The 22,544-nt window shown below is 37.2% G+C and overlaps 1 protein-coding gene across 2 annotated transcripts in view; it reads right to left on the bottom strand.

Annotated features, from left to right (window-relative positions):
- Positions 1-21,202, bottom strand: part of LOC112045239 (probable ribonuclease ZC3H12B) — a 31,938-nt gene extending 10,736 nt beyond the window's left edge. The window contains exon 1 of one of the 2 annotated variants that reach the window (XM_024081345.2): positions 20,801-21,202. In XM_024081345.2, the coding sequence (XP_023937113.1) occupies positions 20,801-21,025 (225 nt within the window). In that variant the 5' untranslated portion in view covers positions 21,026-21,202. Of the gene's footprint in view, positions 1-17,720; positions 17,920-20,800 lie in introns of those variants that run through there. The other variant, XM_024081346.2, reaches the window with a different exon arrangement.
- Between the last annotated feature and the right edge of the window lie 1,342 nt (positions 21,203-22,544).

The following is a 22,544-nucleotide window of genomic DNA, read 5'->3' as shown; positions in this document are numbered from 1 at the left end:
AAGTGTTAGTTAGTTAGTTATAGTTATTTAAACGATACCGATACGTACCTATATTCTTGTCTGTCTGTCGGTCTTTTCGTTTGTTCGGGCTAATCTTTAGAATCTTTAGAGTCTCAGTCTAAGAATGAGAGGGGTTAGGCAAATTCACCACCTGCCAATGCGGATTAACAGAATTCACACAAGCAAAGAATTAAGGAAATTCTCTGGTATGCAGGTTTCCTCACGATGTTTTTCGTCACGTCAGACACGTGATATTTAATTTCTTAAAATGCACACAACTAAAAAGTTGGAGGTGCATGCGCTGGACCGGATTCAAACCCACACCCTTCGGAATTGGAGGCAGAGGTCATATCCACTGGGCTATCACGGCTACATCTACATCTAGTATAACTAGAGTTATATATAAAAGATATTGTTCAAACGTCATCCAATGAATTGCTGCAATATTATATACAAGGCAGGTTCTGTAACTGGTTGCATTTGCATAAGTTCTCATGGAATCGGATTGTTGACAACGATCGTTTGTAGACAAGTAGATATTTAAACGGTTTACATCAACGAAGAAATGTTATGTCGTCATCTACAGAAGTAACCAACTTTAACTGCAAACGATTTTATCATAGGCTCTGATGACATTTTATTAGAGTAAAGAAAAGTATAGTTTTACGCTATTTATTAACTCCAACAGGAGTGAATGAATCTGGATAAAATTTGGCACAGAGATAGACTATAGTCTGGAATAGCATATTGGATATTGCCTATTTTCATCTCGCTATTCTAGGGAATAGTGCCACCGCGAACAAAACCGAGGGGCATAAGTAGTAAGTTGTAACTAATGTTAAGGACTTTCACGAGGTGTTATACTCGTACCACCCATTTATTTGCAATACAAAACACGTATCATAACAATTGGCTAAATTCAGTATCACCAAAGTTAGATCATCGATCAAGTTGCGTGTTGCCTAACCTGTAAGTAATTGTTAGCAAATGCTGTCGCAACTAGACAACTGGCTTATTGACACAATTAAGCTAAAGAAACTACAGTAAAGAGTACCTACATGAGATACAGTTTATGCTAGTATCCTTCAGGGCAGTATTTAGAACACAAACGAAAAATATTTGCATTCAAAAAGTTATTGAAAACAGTATTCAACATATCAGTGGATATACGTCCACTTCAATAGGCCTAGAATCTAGGCCTCTCTAATTCTGAGAAGAGACTCGTAGTCATAAGTGAGCCAGACATGGGTTGGTCTAATTATCAAAAGTGTTAGAACGAAACTAATCTACAACAAAATGAAGTGTGCCTCTCGTACGGCGCAGGCGCAGCCTACATCCAAGCAGCGTACACGGAAGCGATCCGACTAGCGCGAAGCCGGATGTGACTTTCTAAAAAAATATGGTGCGCGAGATTCACCGCAACAACTCGAGATATCGATACCTCAGCATTGAAAAATATAACGTAGCAGAAACATAAATAGACCTTTTACTCGTAGTTCCGGATCTAAACGAAGTTATGTGTCACATAGATACAGTCGAAATTTCGATAATGTCCTTAAGAATAAATTTAGAATAGAATTTATTAAGATGAATTTAGATTATAATATACGTAATAAATTAGCTCGGCTGAGGATTTATAATTTTTGTAAGATTAGTAAAAAGAGTTTTATTATTAAAAAGAATCATCAAAATCCGATCGCAAATAAAAAATGCATGATCACACAACAACAAAAAAATATGCGTCTAAAAACACCTTTTTAGTTTATTCGTCGAATGTATGTTGATTAAAATGAAATAATGTTCATTAAAATGTACCCTGATCAATAAGGTAGATACAGTAGGATCATGGTCTCACTGTTTAAAAGTGTAAATTCAAGCAATTATTACAAAATACAAGTGCTTATATTAAAATTTAAAAAAAAATTACACACGTTTTCACACGCGGCTACAAGCGTAATGTATTTTTATTGCTTGCATCATTATTACACACAAAAATAATACAATATTTCAAGATATACTTTAAAAACAAGCTTTTGCATGCTTTTGCTAGCATTAGAGTGGTTGCCCAGACAATTGAGGTCAAAAACTAAGGGTATCTCTTGTTAAGGAAAGGATTTTTATGGCCTTTGGATTCCATCGTACCATATTTGTATTATTGAATTGTTAAGGACATTCGAGACATGTTTAACAATTCGCTTAATAGCTGCAAATTATCATTATCGTTGTCAAGACGCTCTAACGAAGATACGCATAGACAAAACTTTAATCAAATGTACTCGTAACAACAGGAAGCAGCACACATTTTGCTTAATAACAGGGCAAGTTAAAATAAATGTTTGGAATATTTATATGTTAGAAACAAAGCCATTAATCGTAAAATGTTAAAGATTTTGCCTTTCATAAATCAATCCGGTTAGTTTTTGCCACCGGTTATATCACGTTGCGCGATAACATCTGTCGTGTGTTTACTTTTACGGAGTCAGTATAAAGGACAAAACTCAATCGATGTGTATCTTCATTCTTCGATCGCTTATAAGGAAATATAAAAAAGCTAACGAGAACGACGGCGAAGGCAAAAAACCCATTCCACGGCGAATGAGAACAGTCTATGAAGCTCGACACCAAAACAAAGACAGCTGACAATTACATTACGTTACGTCCGATGAAATTGTTTAGAAAAAAAAACCCATTTGGGATTTCCCATAGTTTTGTATCCTTTTTTTTCCTCTTTGGACTTGACTTTTTAAACAGGAGCAATACTATCTATGCAGTATGAGATCTTGGAAAACATCAAGGTCGGGCACATAATAGTTTCGCACAAACTATTCAAATGACATACTGCTGCTTGCTTATACGCATTGTTGTTTTATTGATTATCTTTTAATACGCAGCAGGCGGCATGAGATATTTATCTGTAAATACTCTACAAGTTTTTCTCACCCAAGCGAGACCATATACGTCACTAACAATAAACATTTATGAACATCTTAATTTCAATGCTATCTTAATGCTAATGATGCCGATTTTTTCACAAAAAATCATAACTTCACCAATTAAATAAGGTGAAACTTGTTTAAATGTGATAATATGTAGCAGGATTTCTCTACCTTCTTTAATTTAGGCTAACATTTATAACGCATATACAAACAAGCCTATACGAATCTTTAAAATTCGAATTTAAACTAGAAAAAACATCAAACAATTAGTGCAGTCTTGAAGGTTCTTTTCGTTTATCTGTAAACAGATTTTTTTATTCTACGAGTATTTATTCAATTTAATATATTACTAATTCCTTATCTTGTATAACATCGATAAATGGGAGGACAAAACGAACGGATTGAACCTTGATAAAGAAATATGACAAAAAATCTGCATTGACAAAACAGTTAATTGCCTTGATTTCATCGCGACCCAGTTTAATTTTGGAGGCCACTTCGTCGTTTGTGGACAAGTGGTGTAATTTTACATATATATTTCGACATTGATGTATATATATCTTATTGTAAATGAAATAAAGGTCAATTTCCAGTAAAACTTTTTTGTGTCAGGACGTTCTTCAGCTGTCGAAGTCTGTGGGTAATCAAGAGACGAACAGTCAATAAACGTCTTACAGTTAGGACAGATTGATGAAGGTAATATATGATAAAAGTTACCACTAAACACTAACTTCACTATTATCATCATCATCATCATCATTAACAGCCGATGGACGTCCACTGCTGGACATAGGCCTCTTGCATGGCCTTCCAAACGAAACGGTCTCGAGCCGCGAGTATCCAGCGCCTCCCTGCAACCCGCTTGATGTCCTCAGCTAGTGGGGGGTTGATCAACACTGCGCTTTCAAGCTGCGTATTTATATAATACAAGCATTTATTTAATTAACCCTGGAGCATTGCTGGACCAAAGTTGTGGCCGACAGGGTGCAGTGGAAGCAGTTAGAAGAGGTCTATGTCAAGCGACACTACGAACAGCGAGACCTACTGTAAACATATCAAATTCATAACTTATGTACCTACCTATACTAAAGGCTGTTTGAAATAAAAGGCTACTTATTTATTTATTTTATTGAATATCCCCATAAGTGTGGATGAAATCTTCGAAGTCAAATTCACTTCACTAAAAAAAAATGATAGTGCAAATATTGGAATACATAACTCAATTTGAAATGAATTGTTTTTTTAAGTATTAATGTTTTCACACATACTTATTTGTTTTAATGTTTTTTTTTTTTAATTTGCCGGGCGATTTCAGTCTCTAACAGCGTAGCTATGTCGAAATAACTTAGGACACCTTCCCAGTTTCTTATCCAATATCTGACAATTTTAATTGATTAACTAATCAATGTTCTATTGACATACAAAATGTTTACGAGTCTGCAGAAACAAAGGTTATCGAATATACGTCATCACATCTCACTGACGTCCATTGTAATCTATTTTGATTTGCGTGCCTATTACGTTTGAATATTAACACTGCGTTATTCATAGACTGAATAGAGAATTCAATAAATGCTAATCTTATCTTAATTAATTGGAAATATTACTAATTAACTAGCTTAATGTAATATGCAGTGATGCTTCGATGAAGTCTCAAAGACTTCATCGAAGCATCACTGCATATTACACAACAATGTCTACCCAACCCCGTCTGTCTGTGTTAACGTGTTTAATTCAAAATCTTGAGAAGTGCCAAGGGACACCTGAATGGAACGAAGTTCGCTATCGCTATTGCTATCATCGCTACCCTGGAGCTCACCAGCTGTATTCAGGTCACGGCTTACAACTATAGCAGAAACATTACCCTCCTTCTTACGCAAACGGGTAAAAAGTGTCGTTACAACTTTTAGTCTTAATTTTTTCAGTCTAGCCCCTTTAGCAACGCGCGATAAAGAACTTCGTTCCAAAACTTCTGAACAGATTTTTCATACTATTTTCATTAATAATGAACGGTTTTAGAACATAATTCATTAAAGTTATATGAGAATTGGCTGAAAACATGACAACGGTTGTTGAAGTCGTCGGAAAATGTATGGCAATTTGAGGTTAAAATATAACCCTCCTTGAAGCAGCGTTTAGTGGGTCAAAACCCCATATCCTAGAGGCTTAGCCCTGTAGTGGGCGGTTAAAATAGTCTCTCAATGAATATATTGGCGCGCGTCGCAAAAACTTTACGTATCCTTATTGAAATGAAGATATAAACTTGCGTAACTATAGTGGGTCGCTATCGTTAATATAAGTATAGCCTTGTATAGGCTAAATTTCCTAATTCGATTAGGTCATAGATAATTCAGCATCATCATTATTAGGGGGTTAGACCAATAATTGTCTCCATTTATGAAATTAAATATAACGTGTCTCAAACGGTGAAGTAAAAACATCGTGAGGAAACCTGCATACCAGAGAATATTCCTAATTCTCTGCGTGTGTGAAGTCCGCCAATCCGCATTGGGCCAGCGTGGTGGACTCTTGGCCAAACCCTCTCATTCTGAGTGGAGAATCGTGCTCATATGGGAGCTGAATATAGGTTGATAATGATGATGACAAGAAAAAATGTCGCTACCACAAACAACTAAACGCAATTGTTTATAATTAATTGTCTTGGTCTTGGTAGCGATGTCTAGATAAAAGTAATTAATGTAAATAAAAACTATCGGTAGCCATCGGAGCCGGATGCCGCGCATCGTGCAAGGCAACGCTCACCAACTGTGGACTAAGAACCTGCGAGAGTCACACATACCTCATTTTATGAAATAACAGACTATAGTCCTACCATGAGTAAATCATCATTAACAAGCCATATAAGGCTCACTGTTGAGCACGAGTCTCCTCTCAGAATTAGAGAGAGTTACGCCTTTGTCTTCATAGATCAAACGCAATGCATACCCTGAGGATTTATTACAGGACGAGGAATTTCCTATTTTGTACAATTTGTACCTAAAGTGCATGCCCTAGTTAAAAAACCTTTTGCACGCCACAAGGAGCATGGGCCAACAAACCTTCAGCCTTGTTAAGGTATGTCTGGCTATCGCAGGCTTTCTATTGCTTGGACAAAACAAAGCCAACAAATCCGTACGCCGCATCGATTACATATCGGATACAAACAGTTCCGTTCACCCTTGGAGAAATTCTACCGCGCGATTGTTGTGATAACGACGGCCAATGGGATCGGAGTATATAGGCGACGTCGGCTCATACGATATTTCGTCACAGATCAACAGGATGCGAGCGTTCTACACATTGCAGATAGGGTTGGCAATTGACACACATACTTTGTTATTTTTCTCCTGATCGTGTAAGTGCCGTAGGCTCCTTATGGGACCTCAGCGGCGTCACCGGGGGGTTCCCGAAGGCAGAAGCAGAGTAGATGGGCGGAACGACTCTCTAAGGGCGTCTCCTCTCTGAGACTCGGACCTCGGCTTAGAGAGCCGTTCGGGAACGGTATTTTGGCCTGAGTGTAGGTATCAGTCCGGGCGCCCCCGAGATCGTGGGTTAAAAAGCCCACGTCTGGGTGACGTCAGATATCGGGGACCTCGTCTTCGCCGGCGAAGATACTGTGTAGCTTGTGTTTGTGTTGCCTGGGAAGCATTGTCGTTCGTTAATACTTTGTGCATGCTTCATTAACAGCCTATTATAATAGAGACTTCGTCGCTAACTATGGGCCTCATAAGAAAGCTCAGTCACACAGCGGGCGATGGAACGAGCTATGCTAGAAGTATCTCTGCGTGATGGAATCAGAAATGAGGAGATCCGCAGAAGAACGTGTCGCGAAACTGTAGTGGCAATGGGCAGGGCACATAGTTCGAAGAGCCGATGGCCGTTGGGGTCCCAAGGTGACCAGAAAGCGCAGCATTGGTCGACCCCCGCCAGGTGGACTGACGACATCAAGCGAGTCGTAGGGATTCGCTGGATGCAGGCGGCTCAGTATCGTGATGTTTGGAAGTCCCTACGTCCTGCAGTGGACGTCCATCGGCTGACAAGATGATGATGATGGTGATGATGATAATAGTCCACTACAGACCAGCCAGCAAGTAAGCCAGGCCTCCTCCTCTTATATAAAGAACAGGATATATCGAGGTTAAACACTACACTGCTCTAATGCTGGATAGGATGTTTTTTTAAAGACCACTATCAGATGAACGGAACCGACGGCTTAGGGTTCATTTACACGAGCAGCAACTGCTACCGATGACTGCAGTCGCCGACGTCTCGGAGGCACACAACGGCAGTCGACTGCAGGCGTCGGTAGTTGTTGCCAGCTGCCGTTGGCAACGTGCTGCTCGTCTAAATGTACCCACGTGCTCTCCGAAGCACGTAGGCATTTGGTGTATGTTTATTTGTTTTCTATATAATATGTACGTAGTAGCAGTGTCGTAGCGATGTGTACTGTGCAGGGCCAGGGCATCCACGACCCCGAAAACGACGGCAAGCGCCACAATTTTGTCAAATTAAAATAATTTAGAAATAAAAAAGAATGTGCACACATCATAAAACTCGTTAGACAACATCTAGTACATAAATATGTCCTATTTCAAAGCCTTCAGTAAATGTCCTGTAAAATCTTGCTGTTATTGTCTCTAGTGTGTCTTGTAATAAAATAGTGGTCTGTTATAGGCAATAGTTTTTATAGTTAACAGCAGGTGACCTGATGATAACTATGGAAAACACAACAATTTTCAATAAAGTTAAAATAAATCGAAAAGCTTGCGCTAGATGTCGGTACGACAGCAGTCCAACGGGTAGGGAGTAGGGACTGAACCCTAAACCTCTCGGTTTGACTCTAGCAGTGGCGCGCATAAGGTTGTCGATCAGGGTATGCACTAGTAATAAAATTAAGCAAACTGGAAAATCTGTATTTAATAAGCACTAAGAAGACAACTTATATGGTCTTGACTCCAGGTACCTTAACCACAAAGCTATTGAAGTTTCGATATAAATGTTCGTTAAATAAAAAAAAGGGCAACCCTACTCACTAAGTGTTTTTCTTTTGTTTTGATATATTTAATCATTATTCACTGAACGATCACTGGTATTTAGATGAATCAACAAAAAATGGGCCGTAGGTACTTTGTCTATTTAGGTATTTAATTTACGATAAACACGATCACGTACATGTGTGACATTTGCCGACGCCCTGCGGTTTTACTCACGTAGTTCCCGTTCCCGTGATAATATAGGAATAAAATACAGCCTATGACACTCACAAATATAGTAGTGGATTTTTTTTAAATCGGTTCAGTAGATCTAGAGATTACCCCTTACAATCCCACAAACTTTTTTTTTTTGAAGTATATTTGCCATATCATTTTTTTTAAATGACCAATATTCCCAATCCCCTCCAACTAGTCGGGAAAGACTGTATCAGGACTGGGTACGACAATAGACCAACGGGGCGGGGATCGAACCACCACCCCTCGGTGATGAGTCCGATCTTACCGTTGAGCTATTGAGGCTCTAATACTTTACCTTTATAATATTAGTATAGATTAAGGACAAAATGAGTTCAGGTTTAGGAATCACTTGGTTCATACTAGATCGTAATTTTAAGAATTGGTGCTTTAGCACAGAAAAAAAAAATGTTTAATAATTTTATAAGTTAGACTAATTTTCAACGAGGTAAACAAACAGCGCACCTAATTTTTTAGTTGAAAAACACTACTTAGAAAAAAACTAAATTTTAACGAATTTTGCCCAAAAAAAAATTAATAAACTAATTGCTACAATAAATGTTACAATTTTAATACTACCCTAAAATAGTCACAAATACTCTGCATAACTATTTTTAGCTTTCTACCTTGAAAATTGCGGAATGCTCCATACAAACTTTCACCCCCCATTTTAGAGAAGTTGGGGTTAGAAAGAGACTAAAAGTAAGTAGTAGTAAGTACTATGTCTCCACTTAAAAAATCGCGTCAATTCATTGCTCCGTTTTGCCTTGAAAGATGGACAAACTAACAGAGAGACACACACACTATTTATAATATCAGTATAGATAACAAGTTAGTATTGATCCCAAGGGTTTCAAAAGTAATAATGACAATGTACAATAGTAATGAACACGATTACGAGTCAATTACCATATATTAGATAACCAACATTATTATCAAGGCAGTGTTATGACGACCATCGCGATAATACTCCATAATGAGGTTCCGGGATTACTTATGTAATATATAAAAAAATAATGTTTTTTTTTTATTCTTTTCAAGTTAGCCCTTGACTAAAATCTCACCTGAAGGTAAGTGATGATGCAGTCTAAGATGGAAGCGGGCTAACTTGTTAGGAGGAGGATGAAAATCCACACCCCTTTCGGTTTCTACACGGCATCGTACCGGAACGCTAAATCGCTTGTTATGAATTAGAATCGCAAATACTGGAAAATTATTTAAACGATCCGATTTTTATACTCGTACACAATATAACAGCCACAATGTCCTGCAAATTACGTGGTACATTATCTCATTGCGTCGCTCAGAAATTTTCATTACCTGGTAACCCAGTTAGCTACCAGATTCAAGAATTTTCATAAGTAAATGAAAAGTTAAGCGTCTCATCAAGATGAACCTAATCATGGACAATTAGCTTGATAGTAATCAATTGTAAAAATGTTCCACGGATCCTGGGCTATCTAGTTTTTAAAAGAACAAAAAGTATATGGGAAATGATTTTATTAAAAAGCTTATATTAGCTTCACTTGTAACTATGTATGTAAGAAAATCTTGGAATCTTAATTTGACCCACTTCCCGGTATTCGATAGGATGAAATTTTGCACACGCTCTGAGTTCTGATTACAATACATGACTAGCTCTAGAAACGTCACTACAAATTCAATATGGCAGCCCCCCAAGATGGCAGACTGGCTGTTTGAAATCCACCCCCATGATGAAAGGGTTTGCTGTCAGAAATACGAAAAAAATTGTCACGCGACTTAAATCCAATATGGCGGACGGCCAAGATGGCGGACAGGCTATATGAAATGCGCCCCCGTGATATGGGTATCAAATGAACGGGTTTGCTCTCAGGAATACGAAAAAACTCAATTTGTAATTTTCAAAAAATTACAAATTGAGTTTTTTAGTTTTATATTATTATATTATATTCTTTTTATTATATTAAGTATATTATTTTTACAGTAGGTATAATGACAATAACATTTTAAACATCTACGCGATCATTTGCTAATCTTATATGTAAACAGGAAGATCACTTAAGATTATTTTAACTATTACAGCATAAGTTTATCAAACGAACACTTAAAAATAAATTGTTAATCATATTATTATATCATACGCAAAGTTGTATGAGGGCCACAACCTCATGAATAATTTATAGAAATGATATCTGGTGACGTCATATCATCTATTGGGTGGCCTTCTCTTTCTCGTGCAAATATCAATGAGAAATATTCAAATTCTTTTGAAATGTGTTAATTTTATAATTGATTCATCATTAGCACCCACATTCGACTCACTGTTGAGCACTAGTCTCCTTTCAGAATGAGAGGGGTTAAGCCAATAGTCCACCACGCTGGCCCAATGCGGATTGGCAGACTTCACACACATAGAGAAATAAGAAAATTCTTAGGTATGCAGGTTTTCCTTCACCTATTGAGACACGGGATATTAAATTTCTTAAAATGCACCTATCTGAAAAGTTATAGGTGCATGCCCCGGACCGGATTTGAACCTACGCTCTCCGAATCGAAGGCAGAGGTCTTATCCACTGGGCTATCACGGCTATAATTGATTACATGAAGAGAGTAGATGGGTCCCATGTACTGGCAAATAAGAATAACAAAGAGTTTTCAATATGCAAATGTAAATCTATCTCATATCGCATTTGAAATAGCGGATACAGGTATCTTGTTCTGAAATGATAAACCTCAGCAATTTAGATATAATAGATATATCCTAGATAAGTAAAATAGATCATAATATCATAGTTATAATTATACTAGTACGTCCGCGACTTGGTCCGCCCTCTGATCTCCCTAATCCTGCCTTTTCGCTAAATCCGTTCTTAGCGGGTATACTAAAAACATAGTGAGGAAACCTGCATACCTGAAAATTTTCTTAATTTTCTGTGTGTGAAGTCTGTTAATACGCATTAGGCCAGCGTGGTGAACTATTTGGCCTAACACCTCTCATTCTGAGAGGATAATTGAGCTCAGCTGTAACCCGAATATGGGTTGACATTTTCATCCCACCTGATAGTGATGATGCAATCTAAGATGACAGCGGGCTAACTTGTTAGGAGTAGGATGAAATCCACACTCTTTCTCTCGGTTTCTACATGACATCGTACCGGTACACTAAATCGCTTGACGGTACATCTTTGTCGGTAGGGTGGTAACTAGCCACGGCCGAAGCCTCCCACCAGTCAGACCTGGACCAATTAAGAAAACCTCAATCGACCCAGCCGGGGATCGAACCCAGGACCTCCGTCTTGTAAATCCACCGCGCATACCACCGCGCCACGGAGGCTGTCAAAAAAAGGCCGTTATAATGATGAATGAAGATGATATTTTGTTCGACGCTAAGGAATTACCTCTGTACCAAATCACCAAACGAATAGACATTCATAAGATCATAGTTAACAATCGTACCGGATACACCTATACGTTCCAACAAATATTAGAAGGTTACCGCACAGCACTTTATCGCAACGATCATTTTGTTCTTTTCGTCACTAACTGTTGCTATCTGAGATCCGCTTTGAAATGTAACGGAGTTAAATTTTCATTAAATAAACTAAATACTCGTTTATTCTTTGAGCAAATCGAGTCGAGCTTAGGGATTATCTCCGGTAATTGAATACTGTTTTAATGAAATCAAATCAAAATCCATTCTGCCGTTTTCGAAATAATCATAAAACAAACGAAAATATTCCTGGTTAGACTAGATTGTATTATATGCGAACATTCCAATTCTCTCTTTTGGAATGCAAAGTATTTTTTTCATTTGCCGCGAGGAATTGAAAACTGAAAGTATTATGGAGGTACACAAACTGTATCTTTGTAGCGGTTCGCACAAATCTCATTCTAATGTCTAAACCATGAAGTAAGTGAAGTGGTTCATTAATTAAACTAACCATAAGGCTTTAAAACGTCAAAATTTACATATTCATGAGCCAGTTTTCAAACGGCAATTGCCTCTCGGCTGGAGAAAATGACGTATCCGGCTATATTGGGCACTTGATATTTCTAACAGTTTATAAACGCGGTAAACTTTCTAGGTCTAACCAACTTAGAACTGCATTATTATCTTAACCACTATAATATTGAAATAATTTGTATTTATAAAGATGTATTTAGGTGAAGGACTATAAAAACATCTATACTAATATTATAAAGCTGAAGAGTTTGTTTGTTTGATTGAACGCGCTAATCTCAGGAACTACTGGTCCGATTTGAAAAATTCTTTCAGTGTTAGATAGCCCATTTATCGAGGAAGGCTATAGGCTATATATTATCCCCGCATTCCTACGGGAACGGGAACCACGCGGGTGAAACCGCGCGGCGCCAGCTATATTTTATAGAGGTAAAGTTTGTGGTGTTATGAATCTCTGAATCTCTGGATATACTAACCCGATTTTGAAAATTCTTTTACCAAAAGAAAGCCGCGTTATTTGCGAGTGTCATAGGCTATATTTAATCCCCGTATGTTCACGGGTACGGGAACTACGCGGGTGAAACCGCGGGGCGTCTGATAGTATTAAATAAATTCTGAAAACCTTTTTCAAAACAATTTAATTTTTAAATTAAATGATTTGGGTACCTATACCTTACACATATTAGTGTTAGTCAATTTAAATACTTAACACAGTATCTATATAAAAATATATATTTATACCTGGGAAAATACGAACAATGAATCAAGATTCAAAATCAGACCGCATAACATTAAAGAACGACGAACAAGATAATAACAGAAAACTTTGATAACACAGACATGGATATCTATATCTATACTAATATTATAAAGCTGAAGAGTTTGTTTGTTTGTTTAATTGAACGCGCTAATCTCAGGAACTACTGGTCCGATTTGAAAAATTATTTCAGTGTTAGATAGCCCATTTATCGAGAAAGGCTATAAGTTATATAATATCCCCGTATTCCAACGGGAACCACGCGAGTGAAACCGCGCGGCGTCATCTAGTAAAAAGATATATTTATACCTGGGAAAATACGAACAATGAATTAAGATTCAAAATCAGACCGCATAACATTATAGAGCGACGAACAAGATAATAACAGAAAACTTTGATAACACAGACATGGATACAGCAAAATAAAACTACACCACATATTATGTTAAATGAATACATTAGATTCAAATCCGTGATCGGATGTCGTGGATAAAGAGTGAATATAAATTACTGGAGCTGCGGCAAAGTGAAAGTCCGCTGATATCCAACTTGTAAGTTGTGACCAACTGTCGCATTTACGCGTACTGTACAGCAGTTTGAACCGATTTCGATGCAATTTTTTCATTTGAAAGCCAATTTACTTACAGTGGTTCTTAACTGTTTGGTTAATACCGATCCAGCCGTGTACCAGCTCTTTTCCAAAATAATGTAAGGAATCTTTAACCCCCGACGCAAGGGGTGTTAGAAATTTGACGTTGATGTCTGACTGTCTGTGTGCGTGGGTGTGTGTCTGTCACTGGCATCGTAACTCTCAAACGAATGGACCGATTTCAATGCGGTTTTTTTCATTTCAAAGCCAGTAAGTACTTAAATGATATTCTTTAATCCAGCTCACATATTCAACACCATTTAACGTTTTCCGTTATGATGGAAATAATTCTATATAATTTCATGGCCTCCCGAGGTATTAAAATTTAAAATTTTAACTTGTTAAGAGCACACAGAATATCAAGACATCCTCTTGCTCTTTACATTTGCAATTCTATTAAAGTTTTAGATTCTGATATCTTTGCTTGTTTTAAACATGCCGATTATATTATGATATGATAATAGGAAACGGGAAAAACAGATTTCGGGAGTTCCGTACCCTAACCAATATACAATACTCATGGTTATGTGCTCCATTAATTTTCACCGAATGTTGAAATTTTTGTTTTGAGCTTTACCAATATGTAAACATTGTTTTGCTAAACTTATCGGGTCAAAAAGTAAATAAAACGATGTCATATTAGAGAATAAAGACGAATATTTTAACATTCCATGGATTCACCGTGCGGGTGCCGGGTCCATCGAGTGCCAGAGAGAAAACCCCGAGCAAAGTCCAGGAGGGCTACTATCAACTTTATCCTAGCGATCCAAATCCGACGCTATTCAACTTCGGTGCCTATATTGAATCGTTTTTAATTCGTACCATGACATCTCCTAAACTGAATAGCATTTGAATCGTCTATATTGAATGAATGATCGACATTTGTCTCTGATCTGCGGTTGAATAGCAATATGTTTGAGAGAGACAACGCTACAAAAAGTTAAAAGAAAAGCGCGAACTTTGAATTTATTTTGGTTTTAACTTTAAATTGTTAGTTTATCTTAAATATTATAGTTAAATTACTTAACAAACAATGTATGCTGTTAGTATAATATTAGTTACGATTTATTACGCAGTGTAGGTGGACAAACATAAGTACCTACCTACCACTTCAATACAAGAATTTTAAGTGGTATTTTTTTTAGAGAAACACGAGACTTAGAGGTAGTTCGCAACATCTATGTTTACACTTCTCAAGCCAGAACATTTGGCTTCAAATGACCCTAATATTTTGTCAAAAAGTTGTTTAAATATATTATTTTATGAAACTTTTGTCTGGCACAGAAAGCACAATGTACCTATTTTTTATTAATACACTGCACTTACCTGCTGCACGCATTGCATTTTAATTACTTTACTAAATACACTGCATCACATTACGCACTTTTTTGTTTACGCATATACGGCATATAAAATTAGCACCATTTCTATAGACATCCACTTTAAATCAAACAAAGGATCCTTTTGTTCCCAAATAAAGCGTCGTCTTTGTTTACGCGTACTTACTATTTATTTCACTATCGTTTTTCATAAAATCGAAAAGTATTATTTATCAAACATCACTACAAGCTTCCAGAAATTATTTATGTACTAATACTAATACTATTTTTTTTATTTTAAATCAATTATAAGTAAAATACGTGAAAACGATTCAGTTCCAGCCACAATATAAGTAACTTTATTTGGTCGGCTCAGTTTGACAGCTTAACGATTCAGTTTAGGTTACAAGATGACTTCATAGTACGAGAAGGCGTATGAATGGATTCCGTTAGCGACTCAGTTTAGGTTATTTTTCGGTACAGCGTCAATTGGTCGGATATAGGACTTCGTGGTACGAAAAATCGAAGCAGTTCAGTTTAGGTCTGCAGTTGAGTCGCTATTATAGTTGATGGTAGGTAGGCTGGACTTGTGACCAATGGGCGTAGGGTTAAGGAATTCCTTGACAATCAATTAACAGTCCTCTTCTCCGCTCTTACTTCATAACAAATAACTTACTTCATAATTCTCCGCTCTTACTATACTCTACTTCATAAGAAATAACTTCCTACTAATATAATAATCGCGAAAGTTTGTATGGATGTTCGTATAGATGTTTGTTTGGATGTTTGTAACTTTTAACGTCGCAACTACAGAACCGATTTAGCTGAAATTTTTAATGGACATAGATTTTACTATGGAATAACACATAGGCTTCATCCCAAAAATCCATGGTTCCCGAGGGATTTGTGTAAAACTAAATTTCACGCGGACGAAGTCGCGGGCGTCCGCTAGTTTGATTATAAAGATCAAGTCTTATAAAGAGTATCTTTCTGGACTTTTAAAGAGTAGCAACGCAGAATCCCAGAATCCAAAACATGATGGCCTATAATTTACTCTTTAAAAGGAAGACGCGTTTGGAATCCTCGTAATTTTTATTTTTAGTCTTCGACTAATTATTATTATCGCCATTATCTTATAATTGTTTCCTGAAGTTTCGAAAGAGATTGGAATTCAGTTTTTCACAAATCCCGCGGGAGCCATGGATTTTTTCGGGATGAAAGTAGTCTATGTCTTAATTCAGAGCAAAATCTATTTCCATTCTAAATTTCAGCCAAATCGTTTTAGTAGCTGCAGCGTAAAAGAGGAACAAACATACTTATACACTTACATGACTTACACACAAACTTTAGCCTTTATAATATTAGTGTGATAACAATTAAATAATAATTATTTAATTGATTGTTGTCGGAGTTTGTACCTATTTCATAGTTATTTTAATAATTAAAAAAATAACAATGAAATAGGTTGCACTGGTTGAGTGGCTGGTGACAAACAAAAGACCGGTATTATGGTGGGATCAGGATGACAAGCGAATAATTGTTTTGCGACTAAACACTATTGTTTCAAAACCTACAGTATTATAAGTAGGTGTTGCTATATTATGTACGGTTGGTTCTCTTATATTATGTGTTAATAGTTAGGCAGGTAGTAGGCACATAAGATCTGCTGCTGAAGAATTAAAGTCACTGATATAGCTCAGCTAGTCGCGAAGCTGAAGTGGCAATGGGCAGGGCACATAGTTCGAAACGCCGATGGAAGTTGGGGTCCCACAAGGTGCTGGAATGGCGACCACCCACTAGGTGGACTGGGGACATCAACCAGTGCAGTGTTCTAATGGATGCTGGTGGCTCGATGCCGTTTTATTTGGAAGTCCACGCAAGAGGCCTACGTCCAGCAGTTGACGTCCATTGACTGTTCAAAATTCAAAATTCATTTATTTCAAGTAGGCTCAGTTTACAAGCACTTTTGACACGTTAGTTGACTATTTGTAGAGAATCTACCACCGGTTCGGAAGGCAGGTTCTGCTGAGAAGAAACCGGCAAGAAACTCAACAGTTGCTCTTTTACAAAAATCATACAATATTATAATTTACAATTGATAACAACAATTTACACTTATACTACCTGTGTGAAGGTGGAAGCTGATCCAACATCATCCAAGCATCTTTATCATTAAGAAACTCATTAACGGTGTAGTAACCTCGACTAAGTAAATGTTTTTTAACACATTGCTTAAAGATATGCATTGGCAGGTCCATCACAGTCTTGGGGATCTTGTTATAGGCAATGGTGAAGTAGCAATTTAGGTACCTATTTAATATCGATAGTAATTGTATAGTAGGTAGGTAGGTAGTAATACATAATAGCGCGGTTTAATGATAAATGGAGTGACATAACATTACTGTAACTACGACAAACTGTTACGTGATAGCTAAGTAAATATAACATTACGCTTTCAAGTTTCTATTGCACTCAGATCATTTTAAGACAATGTATTTTAATAAAAGAAAAGTTCAAGTACCTAGCAGTCAATTAAAAACAAAACACCATGTATTCCCGACCTACTTTAAATTAGATCACTCACTCACCGAAACATGTGCCCCGTCCCATAAGACGTCCGAATTCGTATACATAATGTGTACACCATATATACTTAGTTATTTATCAATATTTGAACAATGTCGACGTTAATTAGCATACCTAGATGACGTTAACGAACCGGCTCTACTTCCGGGATCGTTACAACGTACCGTCGTGAATGAAACATCATTACAATGCGTTGCGTACATATATATTTGTGAAACTCCAGCGTTACACACAAGAGCCACTGACAACATCCGTGACTCGCTAGTCCCTAGACTGGACGATGGTAAAGCGGACGCGCTCACCTGGCAGTTTTCAATCGCGTACATAATAAATGCGAGTTAGTGTGCGCGCGCGCATTGGACGCATGGCATCACGCGCGACTGCGGCGTGTGTCGCGGCGAGACTAGCGAAGTAGCGAATGCGAAGTAACTCGTATCGTCGAGTCGGAGTAGCGAGGCGCATACGATACGCACACCTCCACGCACGGGCCCGTTGAGTGAAGGGGAAGCGGGGCACGCGAGATCCGGGTTGCGCGCCCACTGCAGCGGGCGGCCCCCAAACGGGCGGCGAGCGCACCGCTGACCTCTGTCACTCGCGCCACAGCTGGCACAGCGCATCCGACTTCATATGCTCAAATGCTCTCTGGCTGGATTTACCAGCACAGACTATGTACAAGCCTAGAGGCAAATTTTGCCAAAAAGTTTTGTCTTAGGGAGATAAAGAAAATGAGTCTTGAAAATTTCAATTTGTTAGTCCTACTGTAACATGTTCAGAAGCTAATAACCTATACTACAGCCTTTCTTGATGAGTACTGTTTATCAACAAAGAAATTGAAATGAAGATAGAAAACGCATGTCATTTCATAACTTATTTATTTTAAATTATGTATGGTTTGTTTATAAAATGTTATATGTATAAAAAATATTAACCATATCTAGTTGTTCTAACCTTATTAATCTAATTTATTTTCATATAACAAAACAAACAAAATAATAATAATTATTATTAGGTGTGAAATGACTAGTGATCTATACCCTCATTTTTAATTCGTTTGTTGGTAAACAGTACGCATTAAGAAAGGCTGGAACATTTAGTAGGTGATTAAATATTTTATGAAGAAAATTAATTTTATTGATTATTAAGGATATCGAATTTCAAAGATTAGAGGGCAAAAATTTAACAGCCTACTGGTGGCAAATTTGTAAGTATGCCACTGTTCAGTCTCCACTGCCAATGTTCATGCTTCTACAGTTGCGACTCAAAACTGAGAGTTCGTGTGTACAATCCACAGGTCATATTTATATAAATTTTTTTTTAAATAAATTAATATCCAAAAATTACTATTAAGTACTCTGACCATTTATGAAATTATCTTAACTCTATAATATACATAGAGTGACACCTATTACTAAAAAAATCTAGTGAAAAACATACCTTAGTTCACAAAAAATCCTTAGATAAATAATAATATCAAATTATGACCAAAATTGCACATTTCAAAATACAAACAGTGACAAATCTCAATATATTTTTTTCACTTAGGTCCTCAGTTCCACTAATTTTCACTGAGTAACATGTACACAATTAAGTTGTTGTTATTTATTGCTAGCTACTATAAGTTACCTAACTGGTAGACCCTTGGTAATACATCATTGCAGGAGAGGTACAAACTAAACAAGGCTCATGTCAATTCACAAATTAATAAAATCCTATATTGCCCAGACCTGTCCAGGCCATAATCAAATCTTTGTTCATTATCAAGCCGTCAAAAAGCCTGCACTCATTATACTTAATAATATTTATATTTTAATTATTATATTTAGCAGTACTCTGTAGTACTCAATAGATAACATTGATGAAGCTATTCTAAAACATTTTTAATACTTATTTACACCAACACTCATTACATAATAATTGATATTAAGTAATGCTTTTTTTTTGCTGTAAAGCAGCATAGCTATCTCACAATCTAAAGGGTATCTATGACTACTGACACCTGAAGCTTAAATATGAGTACTTCGCCTATGTAAGCTTGAATACTTATGTCTCAAATTAATGGTATATGTCCACCTATCTGTATCATAAGAATCAGATGCATCACATTGAAATTATAGTATTGTTTGTGTAAAAGTATGTCCACTGATCCTCATTGTACGAATTGTTCGAATCTACAGTAAAATTAAAAATCTGTATACTGTGATGCACTCGATACTTACAATGAGAATTATGGACTATTGTAACAGGCATGAGGTAGCTGATTGTTGGATTAGCTTCTTGCATACCCTAAGATACTATTAAATCAATTGCAGGTCCATTTGGTATTAATTATTATTAGATTAGGTTTGTTTCAAAAAGAGCGCACATACAAATAGTAAGTTGGCCAACAATCAAACAACTAAATGGTGTACTGTTAAAATTTACTTGGACTTTTTTAATTGTATGTAATTATAAGAGAATCTTAATTCAGATACAATTAGTGGGAAGATGTGCAGGTTGGCATATGACACTATACCTATTAGTGTATGTGTATGTGATTTAGTTCAAGTTACAATAGCATGTCAATGGCAGCTCTTGAAAAAATTCTTTCATTTATAATTCTCTGTCTGTGGCCACCACTTCATAAATACATCAAATTCACCACACTATTTACTTTTGGTGGTGTGGTTGGCATTAGGTGTACCACTATATCCAATAGCAACCAAACCCCCAAAAGTAGATAAACAACACTCTGTATAAAACTATCTGGTGGGCCATTTGGTTCTTGCATCAACTATTTATTGCTAGCATAACTTCAACATACTTTGAGAGAAAGTCTAATGTCTATCAGGACTTACGTACAACGGCCAAACCTTAGTGGCCATGTGCGATAAGGCCCAGGAAGAAAAGAAGAAAAGAAGAAAAAAGTCTATCAGGACTTTGCACAGATTAACCTTACAACAAACTATTTTTCTTTTTAGTTTCTTGAGTATTTGATTACAATTAGCTCTGTGAAATAGTAACTATAATTAATGCATTATTTATCTATCAATCCTGGAGTATATATGATTGAAAAAGAATAATTTCAATAAGTACATAAATATAATTTCTGCATATTGCTAGTTTTATGTGGCCCAACATAGTGCATGACAACTTTATTTTTATTTTGTATGTTAAGACTTCGCCCGCGTGGATTTCAGTTTTTTACGCATAGACTATGGATTTTTCCGGGAAATTAGCCTATGTGTCAATCCAGAGAAAAATCTATTTCCATTACAAATTTCAGCCAAACCACTTCAGTAGCCGCAGCGTTAAGGAGGAATATACACACAAACTTTCGCCTTTATAATATAAGGATGTTAGGATAGCTACACAAAAACATCAATATTTATTTTTATTCGCTTACCTGTATCCTGTCAATAAGGTCTCTGGGTTTGAAGCTATTGTCGGTTGGAGTCAAGTTGATTACAACGTTGAAGTACACAAATTCGGGCTTCTCACTCGTGTCCCCACTTTTGTTTTCAGAAAGCGTAACATAGTAAAAAGTTTCCACCAAGTTGAGATATTTATTATAAAAAGTTTTAAGACACGAACGAGGAACTGATATGAACAACTGAGGTTCTTTGGACATATTTTGATAGATACCGCGATATAAATCACGCACTGTAATCCCTATTTAATTGCATTATTTTTATCAAAGTTTGTCATAATTGTATTAATAACACAACACGATCTCTGCACCCATTTTATTTTCTAATTTTTTCTTCTTTGACGTTGATGATTGATTGCGTTTGATTATACATTGACAATTGACAATTTTGTTGTCAAATGTCAATGGTAAGCCTACTGTCATTGTCAATCTGACGTTTAAGTGATGTTCGTCAACCAAACAAAGCAAACATCTATTAGTCTGTGAAAGCAAACTACCATAGAGTAGAATGCAAACTATTTTATTAGTTAATTTGTTTTTGCCGTCCATAAAAAGTTTGGAAACCTGTGCTGTGCTAAGGTCATTGCAGAGATGCCGAATTGATTACAGGTATATGCAAGCGTTGAAGTGCTTGTACTAAAACGCTATTATGTCAGTCCGTATTCAGGATCAGACTACGAGGCCAATCCAGTTGCGGCGAGAAGTGCGTCAGGGAGATGTGATCTCTGCGAAGCTATTTACCGCCGCATTGGAAGACGTCTTTAAGCTTCTGGACTGGGGCGGACTTGGCATCAACATCAATGGCGAGTACATCACTCAACTGCGGTTCGCGGACGATGTAGTCATCATGGCACAGTTTTTGGATGACCTTAGTACCATGCTCAATGACCTCAGCAGCGTTTCTCAACAGGTGGGCCTGAAAATGAACATAGCCAAAACAAAAATAATGTGTAATGCTCATGTATCGCTCCACCCAGTTATAGTTGAGAACGCTGCACTCGAAATTGTAGACGAATACATATACCTAGGACATAATATGATCCAGTTAGGTAGGTCCAATTTCGAGAAAGAGTGAACCGTCGAATCCAACTCGGCTGGGCTGCATTCGGGAAACTTCGCGACATGTTTTCGTCCGAAATTCCTCAGTGCCTGAAGACAAAAGTCTTCGAACAGTGCAAGTGATGACCTATGGTTCCGAGACTTGGTCGCTAACTATGGGCCTCATAAGAAGGCTCAGTCACACAGCGGGCGATGGAACGAGCTATGTTAGGAGTATCTCTGTGTGATCGAGACAGAAATGAGGAGATCCTCAGAAGAACCAAAGTCACCGACATAGCTCAACGAGTCGCGAAGCTGAAGTGGCAATGGGCGGGGCACATATTTCGATGAGCTGATGGACGTTGGGGTCCCAAAGTGCTGGAATGGCGACCCCGCACTAGTAAGTGCAGTGTTGGCCGACCCCCCATCAGGTGGACTGACGACATCAAGCGAGTCGCAGGGATTCGCTGGATGCAGGTGGCTCAGTATCGTGATGTTTGAAAGTTCCTACAAAAGGCCTATGTCCTGCAAAGGACGTTCACCGGCTGATAACATGATGACGATGATGATCATTAATTTCTGTCTACATGGAACCAACGTAATGTAGTATTGTAGTATGTGGTTTTATTTAAAATAATATAATTTGTTGAAAATTGTTATAAATATCATCCACTTAAACCAT

Source organism: Bicyclus anynana, chromosome 19 (assembly GCF_947172395.1).
Source record: "Bicyclus anynana chromosome 19, ilBicAnyn1.1, whole genome shotgun sequence".
Taxonomy (NCBI): Eukaryota; Metazoa; Arthropoda; class Insecta; order Lepidoptera; family Nymphalidae; genus Bicyclus; species Bicyclus anynana.
The sequence above is the reverse complement of the archived record's forward strand: the minus strand, read 5'-3'. Positions and strand labels throughout refer to the sequence as shown.